General features: G+C 54.7%; 2 protein-coding genes across 2 annotated transcripts; both read left to right on the forward strand.

Annotated features, from left to right (window-relative positions):
* Positions 1–549: 549 nt before the first annotated feature.
* BO70DRAFT_351123 (putative histone acetyltransferase) lies at positions 550–4,006 on the forward strand (the record flags this gene model as incomplete). Its single annotated transcript, XM_025541727.1, has 3 exons — positions 550–1,013; positions 1,121–1,200; positions 1,383–4,006. 3 exons carry the CDS (start codon positions 550–552, stop codon positions 4,004–4,006), a joined length of 3,168 nt encoding a protein of 1,055 aa, XP_025401523.1.
* A 9,418-nt stretch (positions 4,007–13,424) lies between these two features.
* On the forward strand, positions 13,425–15,738 carry vosA (the record flags this gene model as incomplete). Its single annotated transcript, XM_025545776.1, has 9 exons — positions 13,425–13,755; positions 13,840–13,907; positions 14,001–14,070; positions 14,134–14,279; positions 14,339–14,423; positions 14,514–14,560; positions 14,620–15,143; positions 15,264–15,392; positions 15,460–15,738. The coding sequence occupies exons 1-9, from the start codon at positions 13,706–13,708 to the stop codon at positions 15,736–15,738; spliced, it is 1,398 nt and encodes a 465-aa protein (XP_025401524.1). The 5' UTR covers positions 13,425–13,705.
* Between the last annotated feature and the right edge of the window lie 215 nt (positions 15,739–15,953).

The following is a 15,953-nucleotide window of genomic DNA, read 5'->3' on the forward strand; positions in this document are numbered from 1 at the left end:
GCGGCCCAAAGCGGACTAGCGCGGCGGGCGGTGGACGGCGCTGAGTCAGCGGCGGCCGTCGACCTCACGGGCAAGCAGAAGGGGCAAGACGCCGCCGTCGAATGCGTTGATTGCGCGAGTGGCCTTCAGACGGCGTTTCTGCGGCGGATCCACGCGTCGACTTCTTCTCTGTTCGCTCTGCCTGCCCTGCTTGTGGCTGAGGTCTGTCCCCATCCTGGAATCTGCTCGCTACACGTGTTGTTTGCCATTGTCCGCTCCCGCTCCTCTGTCGTCCATCAACTGACCTTTGTTTGGATGCGCCTGCTCTAGGGATCTAGACCTTGGCTCCGTTCGATTTCTCAATTCCAGTCCCTTGCCGACCCATCTGCGGCGCCCCCAGGCAATTCGTTCTATGCTTCCCGATGCCCCGTTCCCGCGGCACCGGATGATCGTCTACTCTCGCGGGGAGCCTTAATAGCCTCAACTGTCGGGCTGCCTGAACTACGAACTCTCCATTCCATCCGAGGCGCCCGGGAGCCGTTCGTCCTGGCGACCGTAGTGACCTGCACCATGCCGGCAATCGTGCCGCCCGCCACCGAGGACCCGGAGTTGAAAACCCCGGCAGACATGGTGGACAGCGACCAGGACGCCGAAGGGGAGGAGGAAACAGACCTGTATCAAATGGACCAGCAGCTCCAGGACGCCGTGCACCGTGCCTTTTCCGGCGAGGCTGCCGAAGAGGCGGCGACTGGGGACCCTGGGGAAGACCAGGATGCAGAGGGGGAGCCAGATACCGAGATGAACTTGGACGGCGACCAGAACGATACCGAGCCGGTGGGCGCGGTGAAATTGCCTAATAACGCGCCCTCGGTCGATGACGAAGACGCTGCGGATGCCGAGCCGGCCTTTGAAAATCAGAGTGATAGCGACCACGGGGCTTCGTCCAGCAGCCAGGAATCGGACGATGAGTGGGAGGGGGAAAGCAATGACCATGAAGATGCGGAGGTGGAGAACCTGGTCCGCGGCAACTGCATGTGAGTCTAGAACTTTTCTTTTGGCCCACCGCACCGGGTAGCTCTCCTCTGGGGGGAGGCTGGCGCGGGGGTCATACAATCGCAAGATATACTAACTCAAGGTGCAGATTCTGTGGGCAAGACGAGGATAATGACCCCAGCGAGGAGTACGAGGAGTATTTGGCCTGCGCCGTCTGCGGCGATCAAGGTACGTGGAGGATTGCGGCCCCATCCAAACTATAATTCCCCCGGATATTGGGCGATCCTTGCTGACTCGGCCTCCCGGTAGCGCATCGGCAGTGTGCCCGCGAGCAGAATGCCATGGGGGATATAGACGGTACGTGTCTATCTCCTGGTTGAGCTCGCCCTCGTGCTGACCCGTCCATCTAGACGCCCATCCCTGGCGATGTCCGACCTGTGTCCGCGAGAAGTTGAACCACAGCTCGGAGGGGCCAGCTTCTCGGCGGAAAAACAGAGAGAAAAACATGAGCAAGGAGCTCTTACCCGCCCACACGGGGGAGGATGGCTCCAACTTTCATTCCATCTTCAACACCGTGACGGTGAATGAGGATCTATTGAATAGCTCCCGGGCGCTGCGCAAGAGAAAGACCCTGTCCCTCTCCGCCGAGGTCGACGAGCACACCCCGGTCCTTCGGAAACGCCAAAGACAAACCCCGCTGCGCTTCGACCGCGCCAACTCCCGCGACCAAATGGCCGAGCCCGTCGATGGCTTGTCCCCCGTACGAACTCGTTCGCGACGCACGCGGAGGAACGAGCAGGAAAACTGCCGCGTGGTGTTGAAGCAGTTCGAGCGGCTGGTGCTGGCCTTCCGCCTCAACGAGTCCAAGATGTCGAAGATATTCAACAATCATACTCGCAGCAGGTCGCAGAACAGAAGCCGGAGAACCCCCAAGCCGCCGCCGGTTGCGCACGAGCCCCAGGCCCATTTTGCACCAATAACACCTGCCTCTTACTACAACCCGTTTTCTTCCTTCAGCGACCGTGAGATGGACGAATCCAAGGGGAAGCCGTATGGCGGCATCCTGACCGAAACGGACGCGGACACCTCCAAGACTCTGCCGACTCACCTCGATCGCGAGAGGTTCGAGAAGGCCCGCCAAAAGGCCGAAGAGGAGTGGCAACGACGAGTCATGGAGACCGAGGGCACCGGGGAAACGGTGCAGCACGCATCGCAGAAGGTCTCTGGCCCCCCATCCCGAATCAAATACATCAACTTTGGCGGCTACGAGATCGAGACCTGGTACGCCGCCCCGTATCCCGAAGAATACAGCCGCAACCGGGTCCTCTACATATGCGAGTTCTGCCTGAAATACATGAACTCGGACTACGTGGCGTGGCGGCACAAGCTCAAATGCCCGGCCAAACACCCGCCCGGCGACGAGATCTACCGCGAAGGGTCGATCTCCATCTTCGAAGTCGACGGGCGCAAGAACCCCGTCTACTGCCAGAACCTGTGCTTGCTCGCCAAGCTGTTCCTGGGCTCCAAAACCCTCTACTACGACGTCGAGCCGTTCTTATTCTATGTAATGACCGAGTTCGATGATCTGGGCTGTCATTTTGTCGGCTATTTCAGCAAAGAAAAGCGCCCCAGCTCCGCAAACAATGTTTCCTGCATCCTCACCCTCCCTATCCACCAACGAAAAGGTTACGGAAACCTCCTCATTGACTTTTCGTACCTGCTCACGCGCATCGAAGGCAAGACGGGCTCACCCGAGAAGCCTCTGTCGGACATGGGCTTGGTCTCGTATCGAAACTACTGGCGACTTATTTTATCCTACCAATTACGGGACCAGAAATCGCCCCTCAGTATCTCGGAGCTTTCGGAGCGGACGGGCATGACCGCCGATGATATTGTCTCCGGTCTGGAGGCGTTGCGTGCCCTCGTCCGCGACCCGGTGACAAAGGCGTATGCCCTGCGCCTTGATTTCAGGTATTTCGAAGAGTGCATCGGCAGCTGGGAAAGCAAAGGATACGTTCAGCTCAACCCCGATGCACTGGTGTGGACGCCTTACATCATGGGGAGGAGCAATCAGTCGCAATTTGATCGAGCCCCGTTACACGCCGTGGCACCTCGAGAGGGCTTGGAGGATGAAGAAAGCGAAGATGTGAAGGAGTCGGGGAACGAGGACGAATCATCTGCGGATGTTGGCGACACCAAGGGAAATGGCACAGATCCGCTCACCAATGGCACCGGCGACGATAACCCCGATCGACTTGCGACTGAGCCTGCTGGACCTCCTTCTACTGACATGCTCTCCAATGTCAACGGCTTCCGCCATCCAACCACGTCGGCCAGCTCTACTACGCGCGGTGAAACGAATCCTTCTAGCAGTATACCGGCTTGGAGATTCGAGATCTACCCTCCTGTGCAGGCGCCTTCGCACAAAAAGCGTGCTCGACCATTTTCTGGCAAGACACCCCTGAAAATCACGGGCACGCCGATGGCTACTCGGACTAGTGGTCGCAACACTCCTCGGCGACCCTCCGTGCTGGGCATGACACCCACTGCAAACCCGTCGAGTGTTAGACGCGGGCGCAGCGCGAAGCTGATAGATTCCCCGGCCGTCGAATCCGCCAGTGCAGAGCCCGATGGCATCGAGAACGGAGAGCTTGACGATCAGGACGACACACCGGCCGACGGGGAAGATCTCATGGACCTGGGAGTGTCGATCGATACGGAAGCCAAAACCAACCACACGCCCAACGACGAGGATTTTCTCACGTCCAACGGCACTACGGATCCCGAAAACGGGCTACTGGACGAACCCGCGGAGACTCCGGTGGTGGAGCCCGTCACTCCATCCAAGGGCAAGGCCGTCGACGGGAAAGCCAAGGTCTCCAAATCGGTCAGCCGCAAATCCTATGTCGAGAAGCTGGAGCTGATGGTGCCGGTCGACGACAGCGCTCTGGCGCCTCATGAGAACGGCGTCAGCGATAAGACACGGCTCAACGGCACCGACGCGGACGGCGACGCAGTCATGGAGGAGACCTGATCCTCGCCCACGAGACAGACGCATGTTCTGTTCACCGCAGACTTTCACACGGCATTTCCCGGGGGCGTTCAAAGCGTTGATTTTGCTAATTTGGAGTGGCGGTGTTTTGTTCTCTCACGGGATAAACTTCATGACTTGCTTGGCTTGGCTCATTCATTGGTTTTTCGAAACTTCTTCCTCTTCCTCTTCTTATTTTTGCACAGTTGTATTAAGCAAGGAGTGGGCGGGACATTAGGAGTTTTGATTCGTTCAACACACACACACACACACACACATCACACACGCAGACACACATCCGACATATACTACTTACTTTCCCTTCCCCCTTTCCCTATCTATCTTCTGGTACTCACCATCTATATCTACCTATTTATTTCCTGGGCCATGGTCCCCCCCCCCTTCCTCCCCCTTTCCTAGTCCCTAGATATGTACCTACCTACCTTCCCATATCCCTACCAAGCAATTCCCGTATGTGTCTTTGAGTGAAACAGGGGTCTTTTTTCTTCCCTACATTGGTCCATCTATCCATCCACCCACTCATCCACCTACCTGGAAGACGGACATGTCTTGGCCTGGCCTGTCTTGTCTTGTCATATTATTTCCCACCATGCTTGGGCGAGACTCGATGATGTCTCATGTCTCTGGAATCTTCTTTTTCCCCCCTCCTCCTCCTCCCTCATCACTTTTGATTTTTCTGTCTGTAATGTAGTACCTCCTCGATCTCATTATTTATGGGCATCCCCCCCATCATCTCCCTTTTGAAAGTTGAAAGTTGAGAGTTGAGAGTTGAGAGAGGTTGTCGGAATTAATTATCCATCTTACGGTCACGGTACCTTCTACGATACTATTATAGTATGTATGTATCTATGGATGGGTACCAGGTACGCCATTCTGAATTGACTGCCTCTGGTCTGGATGGTGTGGTTGTATCTGTATACCTACCTACCTACCTACCTATCTCTATCTCAATCTATCGACCCAAATAGGTATATAAGTAGGTAGTAGATAACTAAATGGACGCCTAGGTAAGCTAACTAACTAGTAGTACCTGTTCCACATTACACATGCATGGAAATAATGGAACGCCTGGCGTGGCTAAGCCACAGTCCACAGTCCATAGTCCACATCCCACAGCCCAGCCCACAGCCCAGCCCAGCACACAACCAGCAAACAAATACAATACACACCCACACCCACAGCCAGCATAGTCACTACCTTACCCAACTTACGGTACAATATTCACCCAGATACGTACCTTAGGTACTCCGTACAGTGCGGAGAACACCCCCCGATGAAACCCTTCCATTCTCCGAACAATGGTACATACCGCAGGTGCAGGAAGTAGGGGGGGAGGGAGGGTTGGAAATGATGGATGGAAGGAAGGAAGGAAGGAAGGAAGGGTGGCTGCCTTTGCATGGTCGGATACTATGAATATGATATGCAGCTACCTACAGTACTTACCTACAAGTACTCCGTACTACGTACGTACTTGGTGCATGGATGTACGTGCATAAACGAGAGAGATACTGCGTAGTATCTGTTTGTCTGGCTGTCTACTGCGGAATTAGGTTAGTACTTAGATGGGATGGGGAGGAAGGGAGGAAGGGAGGGAGGTAAATTGATTTATGTTGTGCAGGTGACTCGTGTCAGGTGACGTTTGGTATATTGGATATTGGATATTAGATATTGGATATTGTAGGTAATGTTTCTGAGATGCTACAGTAGGTAGGTGGCTACTCCGTAGGTAGGTAGGTAAGGTAAGGTAGGTAAGTAGGTGGCTTTCTTCTCTATCTGGCTATTTTTCTATCTCTATCTCTATCTCTATCGGGGTAGGTGGGGAGGGGGAAAAAAAAGGGAAAAGAAACAGAAGAAGACTCACCTACTGACCGTGGCTGTATGTGGGAAGGTGACTGCGTACATACTGTAGGTAAGTATGTAGGTAAACAGCACGGAGATAATCGGTAGTTATAGGTCCAGGCGGAGTAAACCTCCGTATCGAAGGGACGGAACCAAGGAAGGAAGGAAGGGGAAAATGAAAACGGAAGCAAACACCGCATATTGGTTAGGTACACAGTAGATACCTACTCCGGAAGTAGTCGACTCTGCACGCCTATAGGCCCGTCGCAACGATGCAGCTGAAGTCAGTTGAGGTCTACGGCGACTTAGAGTTCGACCGGGTGCTTAGGGTGCATGGGAGGGGAGGGGCGTGATGGAATCCAGGAAACCCATCGCTGGTAACTCAGATCTGGGTGCATGCGGTGCGTTGAGTTTAGGGCAGTTTTGGTTTAGGTTCAGCTTACTTACTTACCTACCTACCTACCTACCTACCTACCTTGCCTGTTACTATACAGTTGTACCGGGCAGAATGGAGATGGAATATCGCTCGACTCGGAACGGTCGGTATGAAATGTACTGTAGGTAAGGCGGATATGTGACCTGGCATGTGGAGTCGAATGCAGAAGCTCAGGAAGCCTTTTCCGGGCCGGTTGTTCGGTTTCTGCGACTGCAGTCGGCAGTGAGTACTGAAGTACTTACTTCGTACAGCAGCGGCGTCGTTAGTACTGTAGATACTCCGTAGCGAGGGTCTCGTTGGTATCCGTACATCGGCTATACCGGAGTATGTCCGGGATGCAGGTCGCCCCTACCTGGTCAGTAGGCTGTAGCATAGAATTAAATAGATAGATGGTTACGGAACAAGTCATTGGGGTGCTGAGTGGGACCACGAAGCCGAGATGACGGATGGATAGGACCGTCCCGACTGGAGCTGTGGCTCATCTACCCTTCTACTCGTGTACCGAGTAGGACCAGGACCGTACTTTAGTCCATTGCTGATGTGGCGATGCGGCTGGGAGGTCCGTCTGATATGCATAATGGCGATCCTGGTCCGTATTGTTCTGAACTGATGAATGGTTCTGGCAATCTAGTTGTGGTGTTGCAGCCCGCGATCTCATCTGCATGGCCGATGAGGAATTTGGAATTGTGGCTGCCCCATGACAATAGCTTATTGTGTGGATTTCGGGTCGTCGGGGGAGGAGGAGATTTCGCTGGGTTGGCGGCGAACGGGGTCGCCTTCCAGTTTCATGAGTCTGTTCTGCTGGCTTGACTGTCTGTCTGGACATGATCAGTCACCCGATAATGACGTGCCGCGGAGACCATCATCGTCGAAGCAATTAGCGGATGAGAGGCGTCTTAGCTGGTCTGATCCCTCGGATTGCGCATCTGATGTGTCAGTCCGTCCGAAAAAATTCCCCTGCGGTGCTCCCTTCCCCCTCTCGTCCTCGTCCTCCCCTCCGTGCTTCGTGCTAGCTATCGATCGATTAGCCCCTTTACAAATCACCCTAACTACGGCTGCTTCTTTCTGATCGATTCGACCCGGGCTCGTCGCGGGCTTCGATAGGTCGGGGACCCCTGTTCGGGCACTGTCTAGCCGGGCCGTCGGGGGAGTCGCGATTTAGGGATTACTCGCGGTTAGCGAAGGTTAATGAATCGTGTGCATCGTCATCGAAATGGACCAAGGGGTGCTTTGAACTCCGGCCGAACGACCCTCAGGGCCAGGGCACTAATCAGAAATAGGGTCTGGACCCAACCGAACCCACTCGCTGTCGAGCTTTTGAACTTTGCAGAGGTCGAGGGCAAAACCCACAATAACACACACCCCCACGGGTCGGGATTTCTGGGTTTTGAAGCCCTGAGGATCGGAGAAGTCGGAGGGGTTTGGGGAGAATGCTTTCCGGGAGATGGTCACCGAACCGTCCCAAGGGCAGAATAAGCATAACTGTAGCGTAGGCTAGGCGCTGTTGAAAGTCTGGTTCACCCTGGGGATGTTCGGCGGTCCGCCTGTCAACAATGCCCAGGAATGGTTTCGCGCCCCGTGCTAGTTGGTCGAAAAGGCAACCGCCTAAAGCCCCCCGAACACTTCATCGTGCATTTTGTCCGTCTATCGCCCCCCCACCGGATATGTAAATGGACGAAAGAAGAGAGGGGTTGAGACACAACTAGGAGACGGAGGAGGGGAAATGGGGAAGGGGAAGGCAGAAAAATTGATTAAAAAAAAAAAAAAAAAAAAAAAAAAAAAAAAAAGTGTCAGACAACCTTAGTGAGGATTTGGCCTTGATTTTTTTTACCGCCTCTTGCTGGAGATGACGTTCCAATCCCATCCCCATCCCATCCGGAGGAGGAGTTCTTCCTGTGGTCTAAAACCCACTCCCTGCGGGCTTCCAGCGAGGGCCTGTTCGGTGTGTGGCTAATGGCTATTGCCCGTAATAATCTGGTTCTTCTGGCCTCCGGCTGGCCCATCCCCATCCCCATCCCCATCCCAGCGCCCATCAGATCGCCCTCACTCGGCCCCAATGGGTCTGTCGCTATCCTTCCCTCAGAGTCGAGGGTCTCGTACTTACTCCGTACACCACCGCTCCGTCAAAACGTGGCATTATCGGTACCCTGATGATGTAGGAAATTTTCTGGACTAGCAGCCGCCATGGTAGCATCGCATCCGGAGACTTGCTGACAGGTCTCCCTATGGCGGCGATCAGGCCCTGTCTGTCTGTCTGTCTGTCTGTCTCTCTGTCTGTGTGTGCGCGCGCGTGCACTGTGTGCTCCAATCCCATACAGATGGTGAAATGAATCAGAGCCTGCCCATCCCCGGTCTTCCCCCATTTGTTCTCCCATTCGTCTGATTTTCTTCGCCTTCTTTTTTCCGTTTTCCTTGACCATCCTTCGGCCTCAGCAGATGAGCCGGACTGACTCATGAGGTGGTCACCATAAACCACCGCAGTCGTCGGGAGCTGCCCTTATCTGTACTCGTCCTTTTGGCATCGCGTTCCCCAGCATGGGGTTTGTTCCTGGCTTGCCAGACACCATAACTGAAAGCTCCGTTTTGGACTTCTGCCCCATGTCCTTACAAATCTAGGCATTGGCCTATGCCACCCTTGCATGGGGGTTGCCAATCCTCGGTCGCTCGCTTCCTGCTGATCCTTTTTTTTACGCGATAATTCTCTCGGGGAGCTTTCGAACTTGTGAGCGACGTCGCATCGACCTCTTAGCCAGATAAGAAGATCTTGTTACCGTACTGAACACAATGAACACAGTCTCCCCAACTGAGATCGATGATCCCCTTGTGCTTGGCGTTCTGCAGGTTGCGAGGATGGCGATTGCGGGCTTCTGGGACTAGTAGCTTCGCAGTTGATGCGGCTAGATGCAGCTGCCACCACCACCTAATAAGTTCCAGGATCCGTACCGCATCCCAGGATGCAGCGCATCTGGAGGGGATGGTGCCGGGACATCCTCGGCGCCCCGAAAAAGAAAGGGAGAGAAAAAAAAAAGACGAAAGAGAGGGAAGACCAAAAAAAAAAACGAAGGAACGAAAGAAGGAAGGGACAGACAGGAAGCGTAATTCTCAGCCGCGCTCTTACACAGCGTGAATCAGGGACCCTCAGATTATGCATGGAGAGGCTGCGTAGTCCAACCAGACGGTCAACACTATTTAAGTAAGGTTAGCTCTTCATTGCTGAATCTCACCTAGGCTAGTGAGAGGAACAATCGCGCTTGACAATCCCTCTTTCAGAAACGAATCATGCATGCTTACCATACTTTCCACAACGCCGCATCAGACCAGCGATCCGATCTCTGGGCGGCCCGGTTCTGCTGCTGCAGCGCTGAGGCGTTCCGTTCCCCGAGATTGAATCCGCCTTCCAGCACAACGGTATGGACTATGGAGAAGGGAGATGGGCGTGGGTGGGACGCGGCCTCTGCGACCTGCGTGTCAGATAGCCAGGCAATGTGACGCATCCATCGAGCTAGGTCGATAGGATGCAGCAGCTAAAAAGGCTGGCTTTCGAGCCCGACCTTTCCCCACGGCTGCACGTTGAAAAGAGGCCCACTCCCACCTCTCCGTCTGGCCTTCCTTTTTGGCTGTGTGTGCTCGAGTGCATAATTCTTTCAGCGCCCTCGTACCTTTGTACCTCTGTGCCTGTGTCTCTGTCTCTCTGTGCCTCTGTGCCTCCCTCACTCCTTCCGTCCCTGTCCGTCTTCCCTCTCCGTTGATCTGTCTGATCTCGGTGCGGGGCGTGTTCGTGGTGGGCAAGTCACTTGTCGCCGGGAGACACCGCGAAGGGAAAGTTGGGAAACGAACGACCAGGAGGACATCGGCAGACTCCAATTCCAGGGAGGTCGGTCCCGCTGTCGTACAGTACAGGGCCATCGGTACGAGGGGCCGACGAAGTTTCGAGGGGAAAAATCCCCGAGGGACCGATTTGGAATTGGCTGCAGTAGCCTTGGGACGAGGGGAAAGGAAAGCGACGAAGGCACAGACTCTCCGACAGGCAGGGGATGGTCCCTCGTGACACAGACCGGGGTTGGCCGCACCACATCGTCTTCGTCTTCGTTTCGTCTCGTCTTCGTCCTCGATCAACTTCGACCGGCTCAACAATCGCTTCGCTTCGCTTCGCATCGCATCGCATCGCTTGCCTTCCCCCTCCCCCCCTCTCGCCTCCAGAACCTCAGGAGACTCCGCCAAACGAGGGACAAAGCCACCACGCACGGGCACGCGACTTCAGAGAAAAAAAAGGTATTTGCAAGACCACAGGCTCCAATTGCTTGATGAAACTCAAATCGATTGACGGATCTCCCCAGGCTAACAAAGGGCTCAAAGGATATTGAGTGGGCCTGGGGGGCCCTTGGACCCCTCCTTTTGCCCGTCTGCTCTCCCTTGGATTCTTCTTTGTTAGAAACACGGAACCCCGTGGATGACATAAGAGCTCAGTCAAAGGTTCGTCGTGTCTGTCCTTGTGATGCCACCCCCTCCCCCTCCTCTTCCGGGGAATGATGCTATGCTTATGCGAGTGGATGCTGACTCGCCGGCTCTGCCAGAGCACCAGAGCGACGGTGATAGGCGGATAGTAGACGCGCAAGAGAGAGAGAGAGAGAGAGACGCGGAGGCAGACGAGAAGAAAATCTACGGATGAAGTGTCGCGCACTGCCCGAACCAAACCGCTGAGACGACCGGCTTCTACCTAACAAGAACCACTTTGGGTAACGACAGCGCGTGCTGCGATAAGACTCTGCCTCTGACTCGGACCTGGACTGGAATACTTAGGCGCGCGCACCGACCAGCATAGAAAGACTGACTGCCCCTACGGAGTACACTATACTACAGACTATTGGCGCCAGATCTCCAGCTGGAGACCCTGCGTGGCGCCGCGTACTAGAGACGGAGACGGGTCTGATCTGATCACTTGCATAGCCGGGCTCCATCTCCGCGTGCACGAGGCCAAACCGTTGCGTGTGTGGGCTTCGGGGCTAGGTACTGGGTTGGGGTTTGCTCGGGGAAGTGAGCACGAGTGGTGGCCTGCCGCAGACGCGGTGGATTTCGTGATTATTAGCTCGACCAGTCGTCACTCGTCAACCGTCAGTTGCCCAGTCGATCCGGCCCAGACGACGGTAGACTTCGAGCCTTGCGCAGGTGGCCGCCGTCGAATCCGACTTTGTTGACACCCCCTCCGGCTTTTTCCCCTCCTCTCTCCGCCGCTTGGCTCTTTTTTTTTTTTTATCCTTTTGGGCCAGGAAGTTGCCAATGTGCGCATCATCTTCAAGTCGCTGCGGTTCCTGTCGGATCGTCAAGGCTGATACACACCTTAGCCCGTCTGCCCAACCGTGGTCGACGTGACTGGGAGCGAACACCATTCGACGGCCGAACAGTGGCCGGCGTTGCTCTGCTCGTCCGGTACAGCTCCACCAGCCCATTCGTCTGGTTCACCTTTCAGCTGGTTGTCTTCTGATTCCAGTAAATTTTTCTACCCTAGACTGCCAAATTCCCTGACACACCTCCGAGGGGCCCTCATTTATTATTTTTGCGGGAGCTGTGTGTGCGTCAGAGACCTGTCAGAGCCCAGAGGCGACCTGTTGACCCATCGTTCAGCTACCGTCTGATCGCTGGGCGGTGTTCGATCCCGCCACACCTGCTCTGCTGCCTCTGCTGCTTTGCTGCTTGCTGCTTTGCTTGCTGCTACTGCTGTTGCCGCCTTCTGCACTACTACGACCTTATTTTGACTTTGGGCCACCTGTGGAGGGGAGGCGTGAATTATTATTGTCCTGTTCCTTTGCTGGCTGGACTTTTCTTCCATAATTTTCCCCTTCAGCCCGCACCTGTACCGTCTAGACCCCGGGGGGGTCCATTGCATGAACCAGACAACACCACGGTCGGGGACAGCAGTGATTGGATTTCGGGAATTTTTCCAGTGAAGAGGGAAAATTGGAGAGGTACCAGACGACGTTTCATCCGCGAAGGAAGCAGCAAACCCTTCGTTCTCTAGAGAGGACTTTCTTAGTGTTTTTTTTTTCTTTTCTTTTTTTCTTCCTTCCGAGGAATATTTCCCCCTCGACAGAAAAATAGAAGAAGCCAAGCAGAAAGGGAAGAAAGCAACGAAAGCACGAGAGACCAAAAAGAGAAATCTCCCTACAGACCAACCAAGAAGATACGACCCAAAAGGAAATCAAATAGAAAAAGAGAGAGAAGCAGAGAGAAAAAAAAGAACAGGAAAAAAAAAAAAAAAAAAAAAAAAAAAAAAAAAAAAAAGAGGCCACCAACCCCCAAAAAAGACGACGAGCGCCCCCCTCCTCTCTCTCTCAAGGGACGACGAACACCCTTCACATTTAAAAGCAACAGCAGCAACCAGGGCTGCCCCATTAGAAAGCCAAAGCCACTGCAGCCACAGCCCGAGTGCCAGTGACTCTTGTGGTTTTTTGCTGGTTAAGGTTTGTCTGGAACCGTGCTCGGCTGGCTCTTGCCGCTTGCATTCTGACGACACCATCCATCTTTTTCCTTCTTTCCTCGGCGCCGTTTTCGTACCCGTTCGCCTCGACCGACGACGGCTGTTGCTGCTGCTGCTGCTGCTAAACTGCATGCTATCTACCAATCTACCACTCACTACCACCATCTCTACCAACTACTACACCACCCAACTGCCAACTACCACATCCATCATCATCTACTACCACCACCACCACCAACCACCAACCACCCACCCACCCACCAACTACTTTCACTTGCTTCCATTTACCCTCTCGGCTTGCTACCACCAACTACCGCTACCACTCTTACCCACTAATTATTCATTTCTATTTTCATCTCCATTTTCCCACTCCCTCCACTCCTCTCTCTTTCTCCCCAGCTCAGCTCAGCTCAGCTCAGCTCAACTCAACTCTGCTTTCAACCGCAACGGGCAAGCTCTCGCCCCTCCGCTCCTCCATTGGATTTCCACTTCCCTCTGCCCACTTACTCCACCCCGGTTGTTGGGTCCCAAAGGTCTAAAGCTCCAGCTGCTACCTACCGCTCTGGCGCACCGACTAACTTAGTCAAATCATACCGTCGTGCCCATCTTTAACCAACCCCAATCCTCCTCTTCACTCTTCCCACCCACCCCCCACCCCGGTGCATCATCATCCGTTCTTTCTTCTAGTGCTTCTGTGAACCACAAGTCTCCCGGTGCCAGGTTCCAAAGACCCAAGACCCAGGTCTTTTTCCCTGCCCTGCACCCGCCGGTTCATTCTTTGTTTCTTCAACCTATCTCGTTCCCCTGATCGTTGTCGCCCCTGCATACACGGTTCGCGACGCTCTTGCGTGCGGATATCCGACTTGGATCCTTTGGCTCCTTTGGCTCCCTTTTTTTTTTATACGGTTTCTTCCTCCGAGAGCTCGCCTTGATGAGTGTGCCGGCGTACCCGGATGCTTCCCTTGCCCGCGATTCTCAGAGGTTTGTCCTGCCGCTCCTTCGACCACAGGCTTCCAACTCTTACTCGGCATCCCAGGACCACCCACTGACTATGACTTCCTCCAGCTCTGACTTTGACCTGATCGTTCGCCAGCAGCCCAACCGGGCGCGCGTGGCTGGTGGGAAGGAGAAAGGTATGTCGATCTATCTCCATTCCCTGTTTGTCCCGCGGACAGGCGTCCCATGGACGAACTGAGGCTGACTTGGGGATCACGTCCGCGCTGCAGAGCGCAAGCCGGTCGACCCACCACCGATTGTACAGATCCGAGTGAAGGATGACGGGACTTATCTCTCGCAGTAAGTGAAGTGCCTGGACGGGAGCGTGTGCTGCAGAACTCGTCCGCTAACAGGTATTCGCAGGCATTACCTGCAGAGTCCCTACTATTTCATGTGCTGCAGTCTCTACGATGCCTCGGATGACAACCCCGTTCCTATCTCGCCGTCAACGGCTCTAACGGGCACCTTGGTGTCTTCGCTCCATCGATTGAAAGACGTGGACAATTCCGGTACGTTAAAAAAGGGACGCGACGCCGTTGAGCTCCACTGACTGACCTGGCTGGCTTAGATGGGGGCTTCTTTGTGTGGGGAGACCTGTCTGTGAAAATCGAGGGCGAGTTTCGACTCAAGTTTACCCTCTTTGAAATGCGCAAGTAAGGTTTCCTTACCCTCTTCTGTCCCCGGGGGCTAGTTGGCCGCGGAAGTCGAGACTGTGCTGAGTCAGGGCTAACTAGCGATCAAAGGGACCTGGTCACCCAATTAAAAACCATAGTCACCGATCGATTTACTGGTGAGTTCCCCTACGTTGAAATCCGTTGCCCTCCGAGTGCAATGTCTGATTAGATGCAGTCTATCCTCCGAAGAGCTTCCCGGGAATGGCCGAGTCGACATTCCTGTCCAGATCGTTTGCGGACCAAGGCGTGAAACTGAGAATCCGGAAGGAGCCACGAACATTGATGTCAGTGAGACAGAAGCGGACGCCTGAAGCAGTGCAATTCGATTACACCCAGGACCAATTTTTGACTGACCGTTGGGATAGAAAACGACCGGTTCCTCGGCCCGAGGAGTTTCCGCCGCAGCCGATTCCGCGCTCCCCTGATCGCTCGTCAATTCAGATGCCCGGGAATGCATTCAGTGGATATCCGACAGCGACAAGCCGAGACTATGCATCGTATTATGGGCAAGCAAACCCGGCCAAGCGACAACGAATGGCCTCGCTCGACATGGGGACCAGGAGCATGTATGATCCAGAACGGGGAATGCGCCAGATGGATGCCTACCCGCAAACGGCCCTCTACAATCAACCCCAAGGCTACGCGACCCCCATGATGCAAGGGTATCCCACAGGACACGCAGCTGTCCCAGACTATGCGGTTCGTCAACCCGTATCGACGCCTTTGAGCAGCGGCTATCCGGAGGCCTCCGCGTCTCCACAACCGCTGTCTTCCGGGGCGGATTATGTTTCTCAGCGGCCTGCTCACAATCTCCAGCAGATGCAGTACGGGCTCCCTTCATCCACGCAGGTACCACAGATGCAGGACCCTGGGGCGCACGGCCGATCCAGCCAACAACAGCAGGCCACGATGCAGTCCCTGGGAATGGTCAACCCGCCTGGTACTCCTGTATGGAATCCGCCTACCACCCGTCGTTGAGGACGAGAAGCTAAGAACCGTATATTTCTCTGGATAGACACCGGATTCAACGGGGGCCATGATGCCGCAAGGCTATTCTCGTTCACAGCAGTATCAAACCGGTTCTACAATCCTTCCTCCTTTGCAACGCAATCGGAATTTTCAACAGGGCACCACCAGTGCGGCGGCTCGGGGCTACTTTGACCAGTCCTCTCAGGCGGCAACGCCTATTCTCCCCTCTCAGCCCCTTGGATCGAACGACGCGGATCGATATGGCTCTGTGCCCGGCCAGTCGGCTTACGATCATCCGGGTTCTGCCAATGGGACGCCTCGCTGAGGGGCTTCCGCGTGTGTCTCCCAACTGTTTCGATTGCATGTTTCTGGGTTTTCTGTGCGGCTTTGTTCACGGGGTGCTTTTTGGGTCTTTTGCTTTTTGCTCGGATAGACATCGGACGGGTGTTTTACTTTATATTGGGAACAAGAATCGGGTGGCTCTGGGGATACATGGCGCCTGGGGAACTTTTTCAAAAATGGGTCACCATACTACAGGGA

Source organism: Aspergillus heteromorphus (genome assembly GCF_003184545.1).
Source record: "Aspergillus heteromorphus CBS 117.55 chromosome Unknown BO70scaffold_6, whole genome shotgun sequence".
NCBI classification, from domain to species: Eukaryota; Fungi; Ascomycota; class Eurotiomycetes; order Eurotiales; family Aspergillaceae; genus Aspergillus; species Aspergillus heteromorphus.